At 42.3% G+C, this 10,939-nt stretch overlaps 1 protein-coding gene across 2 annotated transcripts; it reads left to right on the top strand.

Annotated features, from left to right (window-relative positions):
- Nucleotides 1-302: 302 nt before the first annotated feature.
- On the top strand, nucleotides 303-5,289 carry LOC103936886 (translation initiation factor eIF-2B subunit gamma). Of its 2 annotated transcripts, XR_007260478.1 has the most exons (14): nucleotides 303-523; nucleotides 656-751; nucleotides 943-1,020; nucleotides 1,920-2,000; nucleotides 2,083-2,302; nucleotides 2,378-2,436; nucleotides 3,619-3,668; nucleotides 3,760-3,847; nucleotides 3,940-4,197; nucleotides 4,298-4,390; nucleotides 4,531-4,635; nucleotides 4,791-4,907; nucleotides 5,002-5,190; nucleotides 5,227-5,289. XR_007260478.1 is itself a non-coding variant. In XM_009346767.3 (13 exons), the coding sequence occupies exons 1-13, from the start codon at nucleotides 458-460 to the stop codon at nucleotides 5,071-5,073; spliced, it is 1,383 nt and encodes a 460-aa protein (XP_009345042.2). In that variant the 5' UTR covers nucleotides 304-457; the 3' UTR covers nucleotides 5,074-5,289. The 2 variants fall into 2 exon arrangements, 1 of the variants encoding a protein (XP_009345042.2); XM_009346767.3 differs by having other exon boundaries at nucleotides 304-523; nucleotides 5,002-5,289.
- Nucleotides 5,290-10,939: the final 5,650 nt, after the last annotated feature.

Genomic DNA, 10,939 nt, shown 5'->3' with positions numbered 1-10,939 from the left:
TCAATCGGAGGTCGTGGCAAAGACTGTAGCAGCCCATCGTCTGCTACTGTTGTGGACAAATAGTCGTAGTCGAGCCCAACATCTCCTTCTCTGCCATCTCCGACGAACGAACCTCTGTTAGGACCTGGCGTAAAAGAAAGATTTTAGATCATGACGTCAGCTTGACGTCATGTAGGCTAGTCTCTAGCTCAGCCCATTTTGGGCCAGCCTATTAGGCTGGGCTGGAGCAAATTAACTGGGTGCCGGCCTAATGGCTCCCGATGGACTTGCTCTAAGTAGACGAACCTTAAAATAGACCCATCTGTAAAAGTAACGCCGTTAATTCCACGGAACAATTGCGAGTGGTCAAGCCACCCTCGCTCGCTCTGCTTCCTGCGGAGACAAAAACGCCTAAAAAGGGAGCCTGAACCCTTCTCTCTCTCCCCCTCTCCCTCTCTCCCTCTCTGCTGCTGCTCCGATGGATTTCCAAGTGGTAGTCTTAGCCGGTGGCACCTCAAAGAAACTTGTCCCTCTAGTCTCCAAGGTCCCCCTCTTTTTCTACGCTCTTTGGTTCTCCGGAATCCCATTCGATTTATATCTCCAATTTTTGTTATGATTTCTTACTCTTTTTTATTTATTTATTTTTTTAATTTTTTTTTATGAATTGGAATGGCAGGAGGTCCCAAAGGCTCTGCTTCCGGTGGCGAACCGTCCGGTTATCTCCTACGTTCTGGAGCTCTTAGAACTCAGTAACCTTAAGAACCTCATAGTTGTACGACTTCTTCTCCTCTCTCTCTCTTCCTTAAGGACCTCATAGTAACTCTTATGCTCTCTGCTTGGTGAATGGTTGCTCATGAGTAAAGGGTTTTCTTGTTTACACTTGTCCTGGCTTTGTTGGGTTTAATGTGATGCCAATTTTTCGTTTCCCCAGTAACCAAACAGGGCTAACTGTGGATTTTCTAGGTTGTTGAAGGGCAAGATGCAGCCGTACTCGTTGGAAGTTGGATTTCAGGGGCTTATGTCGATCGTTTACATGTTGAGGTACTTACCCTACTTTCATTTCTTCTATATTTGTTTTGATTGTTAATGTTTTGAATTTCATGCTACTTATTTTGTTTCTGTTCCAAGGATCTAGTGTAGTTATATAATTAGTAGTTCATTTATATATGTGTTGCGTTGGGGGACACTTTATGCATATGACGCTTGTCAATGTTGTACTCTCTAGTCTCAGTACGTGTACACTTGGATTTATAACAATTTGAAACGATAGCATCGGTGTAAGTAAGTAGACATCACAAGTATTTGGGGAGCAACCCAGGGACCATTACCTTTTGGGATGCAATTATAGAAAATGTGAAGAGGGAGGCTAGAAGATTGGAGGAAGGCATTTTCGTAGAGAAGGGGAAGGTTGGCATGAATCCAATCGTTTTTGGCCTCTGTGCAGGAATCCTAACATTGTTGCTTGGAGGTTTGATGAGGAATTTTCTGTAGGAGGTGATGGTGTGGTAGTGGAGGGGGAAAAGGGCCATTTTGTAACATTTGGTGAATTGAAGCATAAATTGGAGAATGGTTATGAAGGTTGTCAGTTATTGAGGAATTGCCTTTGGCATCGTGTTATTAGGTGCATTAAAATGGGTGGGGTTCTAACCTTGTGCTCGCAGGTTCAAGTCAATGCCCCTGAAATGCATCTCTCGTAGTCTTAATTCTTTCCTCTTATTACAGTTTCGATTGGGGTGGGAAATGAGGAAAGGTGAGGTTTTGGGAGGAGGGTTTGTTAGGAGTGCATTTCATTTAGGCACGTGTGCATGTAAACTGAGGTCGTTAGTATATAGTTTTATAGCCACCGTGATACAGAGCAGTCTTTCTAATCAACTCCACGAATGGGTCTTTTATCTAAGAATTTCATGTAGAGATGCATTGCATAATTCGGCATAGTGCAGGTTGCGGCAGTCCCTGAGGATGTTGGAACAGCTGGTGCACTTCGGGCCATTGCACACCACTTGACTGCAAAAGACATTTTGGTTAGCATCTATATATTCTTTCTAGTATTCTGGCTTCTCAAAAGTTTCTTCGATTAGCCTTCAACTCCTTGCGTTGCTGCAGGTTGTGAGTGGTGATATTGTCTCTGATGTTTCTCCTGGTGCTGTAGCTGCTGCTCATAGACGTCATGATGCAGTATTAACTGCAATGCTTTGTTCTGCTCCTGTAAGTGGACCTTCAGATTCAGGATCCTCTGTTGGAAAAGACAAAGCCAAGAAACCAGGGCACTACAATATCATTGGGCTGGATCCGACAAAGCAGTTTTTACTGTACATAGCAACAGGTTAGTTCTTTTAATTTTCCCTTTCTGTAGCATGTAATCTTTTAAATTCCTCATCTATCTTTTGGTCCTTGCTAGGAGCGGAACTTGAGAAAGATATTCGAATTCAGAAGAGCATACTCCGTGCAGTTGGCCAGGTAATTGGTTTGCCCCTGAATAATTTTGTTTCTTTTAGTCGACACTTTCCAGTAGTAAACAACTACTGGACTGGTGAATTTCATTGAGATATGCTTGGCACTCAACTACAACCTCACATAACATCTGAAACCATTCTCTTAATTTGGACAGTATCATATAAAAATTTAAAGTTACTATTTTAGTTCGTGCTGTTCACTACTAAATTTGAAATTCATTCATGGATTTGATTAGGTGCTTTTCAGGATAGCATTCTAGCTTTAACAATCATGGATTCTTAATAATTTTTCTTGTTTGAAGAAATTATACCAATGCTCTTGATCTTTTAGGATGTTAAGATTGACCCCCTAATCTTTTTCTTTTTTCAGTGTACTCTCTTGGTTATGCATGTATGGTAATTTGGGTTCTCTGTCCAATTAAATTCTTTGTTTCTTATTAAAAAATAAAAGAGACAATTAAGTGTTGGTCTCCATTCAGTTCCATCCAATAATCTGTTAAGGGCATTTGGTCATTCTTTTTAAACTCTCTCTCTCTCTCTCTCTCTCTCTCTCTCTCTCTCCTCTCTCCTCTCTCTGTGCTTATGCTTGCGTGAGTTAATCGGATTTAGGGATTGGCGTTTCAGTGGGTTTGGGTGCTAATGGCCACTGGGTTTGGTAGTGGGCTGGGGTGGTTTTGATAGGTTGTTGGGGTTTCCGGGGATCTTTTGGCTGGTGCCAGCTGAGTGTCTGTTGAGTTGGTTTTGGTGTTGATGCTTTATATTTCAATTGGGGGTTTCTTTTATATGTCAGTGTGAGCTGAGTACTTGATTATTTTATTTATTTGTTGTTTTACTCATCGAAATTTTGTTTGATCAGGTTAGAATAGACGGTTGGTGGCGGGGTGGGATTTGTGGTTTCATAATGGGCGGAGAAAGAAGAGAGAACCAGGGAGAGAAGAGAGAAGCAGGGTGAGGCAGTGAAAGTGAAGACATAAATAAAATTAAGAAAACCGCATAAAAAAGCAAGTCTTCTGCACAGAACATGCCAAATTTAACAGAAAAATGAATGGTAGTTGGTAGAACCTCACATTAACATTCGGTGCATAATCTAGGGGGTAAACTTTTTTTAGGGGGATATAAATGTCATTAACCGTGATATAAGGTTTATAGGTTTCTGTTTATTCTTACACTTGTATTTTCCTTGTAGATGGAAATTCGATCTGATCTCATGGATGCTCATTTATATGCGTTCAAGAGGTTATACATCTTTCCGTTTTGCTGTCAAATGATGTTTGTCATATACAAATTGATCTTTATACATGCAGTATATTTTTCCATTCCCTCCTAGGTCTGTTCTACAAGAAGTTTTGGATCAAAAGGATACCTTTCAAAGTTTAAAGCGCGATGTATTGCCTTATCTTGTTCGTCGCCAGCTGGTTAGTCCAGTGCAGTTCCTTGCTAGATTCCTTTAACATGCAGGCCTTTCTAAAACATCTGACTTATTCATATTTCTGTGTTTGAACATTAGAATTCAGACGTGTCAAATGGTGCACCACAACCAGAAGAAAATGGAAATGAGAAGGCTAGTTCTCAGAGCAACCAACTAGTGATATCTCGAATCCTGGCTAATTCATCCACTCCAAGCTTCCATGAGCTCTATGCACGAGGTTGTAATGGCTCTACTCCTGCACAAAGAACCCATAAATGCTGTGTTTATATTGCTGGAAACAGCAAGTACTGTGTGAGGTTAAATTCCATTCAAGCATTCAGTGACATTAATCGAGATGTGAGTTCACGGTTGAGAGCTTTAGTTTGCCATTTTTCCGTGAAAATTCTCTTCTGCATTCATTATGCGGATAGTTTTAACATTTCGCAAATTCTATCAGGTCATAGGAGATGCTAGCCATTTGTCAGGGTATTCATTCTCTGCACAAAATAACATCATCCATCCATCAGCAGAACTTGGATCTAAAACGACTGTAAGTCAAATTGTTTACAAACCAAAACGATTGATTGTCAATTCAGCAATAAATCTTAGGGCTTTTCTGACAGTTTGCGAAGGTCTAGGCCATTATGCTGGGTAGCTTCATTTTAAGGTCATTACTTTTCTTCTATTTAGGTCGGACCACATTGTATGCTTGGGGAAGGTTCACAGATGGGTGACAAATGTAGTGTTAAACGATCTGTTATTGGTCGTCACTGCCGGATAGGTTCTAATGTGAAGGTAAGATAATTTGTTTATCATAAAACGTTGGAAGCTAAAATATAGTATAAATGCCTTTTTATTTATTGAAATATGAATTGATTCCTGAATGAATAGAAAAACTGAGATTTAGAACTCAGATAATAGTCAATTCCTTTTTTTTTTTTTTTCCGCAGGTTGTGAATTCAGTTGTTATGAATCATGTTACCATTGGCGATGGTTGCTCAGTCCAGAATTCAGTTATTTGCAGTAACGTACAGCTCCAAGATCGTGTTGTACTTAAAGATTGTCAAGTAAGCATGATCCCTCATTTCTCTTGTTGCCCCCTTCCTCTTCTGTCCCATTCAGTGCACCGTATCCCATTATTTACATTTTGTTGGCTTCCAGGTCGGTGCAGGTTTCGTGGTTCCTGCTGGAAGTGAGTGCAAAGGGGAGGCATTTGCTAAGAAAGAGAAATGATTAAGACACAGTCCGTGGCTAGAAATGGAAGGTCGGCAAGTTTTCGTTTCTGCCCTGTGCTTCAATAGATTGGAATAGATTTTGTCAATTGAGAGGAGACTAGGTTAGTTTTCTGAAATAGTTGCTCATCTCGGAACAAGTTGCGGAATAGAAAGCCTCGTTGTATTCTAAGCTTTGATTTTTATCGACTCTACTTTTATAATACAATTTTAACAATCTGCTGTACAGAAACTGGACTGAGTGTTTTGGCCAACAGGAGGTTAGAGTCTAAAGCCTAAACCAAAAGAGGCCTAAGGGTCTGATTTTCGACCTCCAACTCGACTATGTGACATTGTGACTAGTCACTAGTGTGGTGATGAGAAATTCTCTCTTGCCCGTGTGGGTTGTGCGCATGACCTGTATTGATAGTATATTGACAACATATTTTTATTGTATTGATAGCATATACATAGTGTATCGTTGTTATACTGTCAATATGGCGAGGATATGTTGTCGTTAGGAGTAATGGGCGATCATGCACACAACGCACATGAATGAGAGAATTACTGGTGTGGTGATGGGTGATACAATCAACCATCTGTTTTTTCTCTTGTCTAGCGAAAGAACTCTTTGGGCCCATTTGACATACTCGTCCTCAAGCATGGTTTCGCTCATCTATTTCCGAGAGAAGCTTCTACAATGAGGGGGCTTTTCTATGGGGGAGAGATTTATAAGTGTGTCGGGAATATGGCTCTGTACATCAAGTGACACACCCTGACCGAAATCAGGGCATGCTGGCCGTCACGTGAGGGTGACGTAGCCATGTGCACAGTGCGGAAGCAAAATATAATAGTAAAAGTATGAAAAATAAAAACTAACTACAAAACAGAGTAGTTAACATACAAGTGCAAGTGTAAGGGTGAAAAACAATATTCAGAGCATAGAAAGCCTAGTGCAGTTCAGAGGAACAATACTAACTAAACACACCCAAAAGTGGTCCTACACTGGTGATAATGTGTCAGATATGCCGTGGATTCCTCGTAAGCCACCAAAAGAGCAACCCAAACTAGAACCTGGAAGGGCGCAAAACAGAAAGTGTGAGTGGGCAAAAATAAAGCTTTTCAAAATCATTTCATTATCAAAAGTTCTAACCCCTCGCCGTAAAACCTGTATAGTTCCCAGAAAATAGAATATACACATATATCGAAAACATGCTCAGAAATATGTCATGTCAAATGCCTCCACGTAAAATGTAAGTAACCCAGGTAATGTCAATCAATGCAAGTAACATGTCAGCCGGAGTCACCTAACATGACCTGTACGGCTGAATCTAGAGCTCAAATCCCCAACTCATTAACTATACCTGCATAAGAGTCGGAACCACCTAAAGTGGTCTGTACGACAGGACTGGGTGTAAATAAATACGCTCAAGTGCTACGATCACGTGAAGACTGGGCGAATAATCGCGGGTCACCTACGAGTCGGAACCACCTATAGTGATCTGTAAGACAGGACTGTGCACCTAACTTGGATCCAAGATGAGCGTGTGGTGCGGGAGGTGAACATCACGTGAAGGACTGTGCCCTACTCTGGGTGGGAGCACTAACACCGGGGTGTAGGTTATGAGCTCTCAATGCATCTCATGTAACCATAATTCGCAATCATAAACCATAAACTTACCTGGCACTTACATGTGCGTCCGCAGCACCAAACATACATATATATGCAACCACTAATGCATAACTAAATAGGCAGACGCTATGCATGGCATTTAAAACATATAAACATTCTATATCATTTTCTGGGAAAAACCACAAGTATATAGGTATATATAGAAAACCAAAAGCCCACTCACTGGTATGTGGAAGGGTCGTAACCCCCTTGCCTCGAGTGACTGCGCTCATCCTTGGGATAGGTCTCACCTATATGCGAAACAACTATAAAAACGTCAATTTAAAGCACATAACCAAAACTAGGTAATAACTTCTCATACAATGCTCAAATGGGGTGTGTGAATACACCAACGTGATCTACTCAACCTCACGACCATCCCCATATTTTTAAAAAAAAATTTTAACGTCTCACGCACCCCCAAGCACCGGCCACGGGCAGGCACATGCCTGGCACACGGACGAAATCCCTAACGGCGTTAGGGAATATTCCGTCCAAAAGCAAGCATATTCCGTTAAAACTAACCTGACGCCGTTAAGAATATTCCGTTAAGTTTAAGAATATTTCGTTAACTAAACGGAATATTGTGACATCCCACATCGCCCAGGGGAGTGATCCTTATATGTATATTCCCATCCCTACCTAGCACGAGGCCTTTTGGGAGCTCACTGGCTTCGGGTTCCGTAGGAACTCCGAAGTTAAGCGAGTAGCGCGTGAGAGCAATCCCATGATGGGTGACTCACTGGGAAGTTGCTCTTGAGTTCCCAAAAACAAAACCGTGAGGGAATGGTAAGCCCAAAGCGGACAATATCGTGATACGGCGATGGAGCGGGCTCGGGTTGTGGTGGAGGTCCGGGCTGAGATGTGACAATTTGGTATCAGAGCCTAACCCTGGTCGTGGTGTGCCGACGAAGACTTCGGGCCCCTAAGGGGGGTGGATTGTGACATCCCACATCGCCTAGGGGAGTGATCCTTATGTGTATATTCCCATCCTTACCTAGCACGAGGCCTTTTGGGAGCTCACTGGCTTCGGGTTTCGTAGGAACTTCGAAGTTAAGCGAGAAAGGGGCTAGAGCAATCCCATGATGGATAACTCACTGGGAAGTTGCTTGTGAGTTCCCACAAACAAAACCGTGAGGGAATGGTAAGCCCAAAGTGGACAATATCGTGCTACGGCGGTGGAGTGGGCTCGGGTTGTGGTGGGGGCCTGAGCTGAGATGTGACAATTTGGTATCAGAGCCTGACCTTGGTCGTGGTGTGTCGACGAGGACTTCGGGCCCTTAAAGGGGGTGGATTGTGACATCCCACATCGCCCAGGAGAGTGATCCTTATATGTATATTCTCATCCCTACCTAGCACGAGGCCTTTTGGGAGCTCACTGGCTTCGGGTTTCGTAGGAACTCTGAAGCTAAGCGAGAAAGGGGCTAAAGTAATCCCATGATGGATAACCCACTGGGAAGTTGCTCGTGAGTTCCCACAAACAAAACTGTGAGGGAATGGTAAGCCCAAAGCAGACAATATCGTGCTACGGTGGTGGAGCGGGCCCGGGAAGTGATCCGCCTCAGGCGGGGATGGATTGTGACATCCCACATCGCTCAGGGGAGTGATCCTTCTATGTATATTCTCATCCCTACCTAGCACGAGGCCTTTTGGGAGCTCATTGGCTTCAGGTTCTGTAGGAACTCCGAAGTTAAGCGAGAAAGGGGCTAGAGCAATCCCATGATGGGTAACCCACTGGGAAGTTGCTCGTGAGTTCCCAAAACAAAATTGTGAGGGAATGGTAAACCCAAAGCGGACAATATCGTGCTACGGTGGTGGAGCGAGCCTGGGAAGTGATCCGCCCCGGGCTGGGATGTGACAAATATTACTTTGTCTTCTCCAGTGAGTTCGCCGGCCGCCGCCGTCTGCGTTGCCGGAAACTGGAAAATTTTCAAAACTTCATATCTTCTTCATTTCTCAACCAAATTCCATGAAATTGGTACCAAATTGAAGCTTACAACAAGTAGAACAAAACCTTACCACTTTGAAGCCCTAAAACCAACGGAATCTCGCCGAAAAAACCCAGGATATTCCGACCAAACCTGCAACTCACTAAAACTGGGCTTCCCGACGTCCAAAACGCTTCAACTTTCTTCCCCGAGATTCGTGAGAGTGATCTAAAACTTCCTAAGACCTTAGAAACTTCTAAAAACTTCACGATCACGTGTGCATGAACATTGCACAAAATTGGGATTCCCTGGTTCTCGGGTTTTCGAGGGTTTCACGTCCAACAATTGGTATGGATGAGTTCCTGAGCTTGCTAAAAGTCCAAAACCCACCTTCAAACCTTCGATCCGTGCGTAGATAGTTGTCTTCGAAATGGTCCATACACCTTGTAAAGAAAATGGAAGAAGTCCGAGAGAGAAGAGAGAGAAAGGTCACGGGAGTGTGGTATGGGTGTGTGTGTGTGTGTCTTGTAGAGTCAACCACCAAAAAGAACAAAACAACACCCCACAACACCAATTAACGAACAAGGGCATTTTAGTCTTTTCACACATACGGTACAAATAATCCGAGACGGGCTCTCACACCAAGTGTAATAACACAATTGGTTGGAAAATTGAACAAAAAAATTTTGACCAATTGTATGATAACAACATTAATTAAATATGGAGACTTCTGCCAATACTCGAGGCGACAAACAAGTAGCAAGTATTGGCGGAGCCACATTTAGATTTTCGAATGTAGTCCACCATATATTTAGTCACTAATTTGAATTCTCTCGGTTTAATTATATAAAATTATATAATACAGTTTACAAACCGTCTCCTTTTCTTACATCCTTTTTCTCATCGTTTTTTTTTTGTACATGTACAAGTTTGAATTTGTTTGAATTTTAGCACGTATTTGTTTAATAATGAAAATTCTTGGCTCACCTTGTAATGCTAGTTGATACTGTGAAAAATGCAACATAAAGTTTCTTTGTTTATAAAGATTTAAATCTTTTAGCTAGCCCATCCGATGAAAAATTATTAGCTCCGCCATTGGTAGCAAGTTGATATTCTCTTTCTGCAGATGGTGGAATTTTGTATAGAGGTTAAACTCATAGTTTTGTTGATTGGAATGTCTCAAGTTTTTTATTGGGTAAATTACATTTACATACATCAGGTTTGAGACCTATTTCAATTTCTTACAACATCTTCAAAATATTTTACTTTCATACCTTAAGTACTATTTTATTTCAAAATAATATATCTGTTACATTTTCCATCCATGGATCCGTTAAGTGCTGACGTGACTGTCACATATATGCCATGTGGCTGCCAAATGTGTGCCAAGTGGCAAATTTATTTATTTTAATTTTAAAAAAAAGCCTGAATTTTCTCAAAAAAAAAAAAAAGAGAAAGGTGAATTACACTTTACCACCTCAGGTTTTGGGTCAATTTCAATTCCTTACAACATCTTTAAAACACTTCACTTTCATACCTCAAGTACTATTTTATTTTAATATAATACATCTGTTAAATTTTCCATCCATTGGTCTGTTAAGAGCTGACGTGGTAGCCATATTTGTGTCACGTGGCAAATTTTTTTATTTTTTTTATATACATTAAACAATAATTAATTAAAGAAAAGTTTATAAAAACAAAAACAAAAACGCAGAAACCCATCCCTTTCCCCGCAACCCCCACTCCTCTCTTCCACTCTGTTCACCTCCCCCAACCAATCCATGCCGTTGACTTCCCACTCTTCAAACCCTACGCCCCCAAATCCTCAAAACCCTCAAAAAACCCTATTTCCGCCGCACCCTCTGCCCCTGACCTCCAAATCGAAATATCCACAAATCCTAACCCCGACTCTGCCGCCACATTCACCCTGAAATCCTAGCAGGCCTGGACGTGCTGGGCATCGGCTAGACCGGCAGTGGCAAGATGACGGCGTTCGATCTGCCGATTCTGCAGCGATTATCTGAGAACCCTTTTGGGGTTTTTGAGATCTCCCTTCTCTCTCCACGCCCGACGCCCAGAAGAACTCACACCCAAATCCCACAGAAGAACTCACGCCTGACCCCACCGTATGCGTCGCTCTATCGGAGGCGCGCATGTGCGCTAGATTGACCAAGGCGGCGGAAGATGGGTTTTTGGAGATCATTTGAGCTGATGCGGCGAGGCTGAGGCACCCCGGGGTGGTGCACGTGGTGCAGGCTCTGGATGAGAACAAGAATGCCATGGCAATG

This window comes from the organism of the source record quoted next, unplaced genomic scaffold (genome assembly GCF_019419815.1).
Source record: "Pyrus x bretschneideri cultivar Hongxiangsu unplaced genomic scaffold, Pyrus_bretschneideri_v1 Contig31, whole genome shotgun sequence".
In the NCBI taxonomy this organism is placed as follows: domain Eukaryota; kingdom Viridiplantae; phylum Streptophyta; class Magnoliopsida; order Rosales; family Rosaceae; genus Pyrus; species Pyrus x bretschneideri.
Note: the sequence above shows the minus strand (reverse complement) of the source record. Positions and strands in the feature narration are given on the sequence as shown.

Coding starts and splice junctions, on each gene's coding strand:
- LOC103936886 (XM_009346767.3), top strand. CDS start 458: ATGGATTTCCAAGTGGTAGTCTTAGCCGGTGGCACCTCAAAGAAACTT. Junction 524..655: donor TTGTCCCTCTAGTCTCCAAG/GTCCCCCTCTTT, acceptor TTGGAATGGCAG/GAGGTCCCAAAGGCTCTGCT. Junction 3,669..3,759: donor CATTTATATGCGTTCAAGAG/GTTATACATCTT, acceptor ATTCCCTCCTAG/GTCTGTTCTACAAGAAGTTT.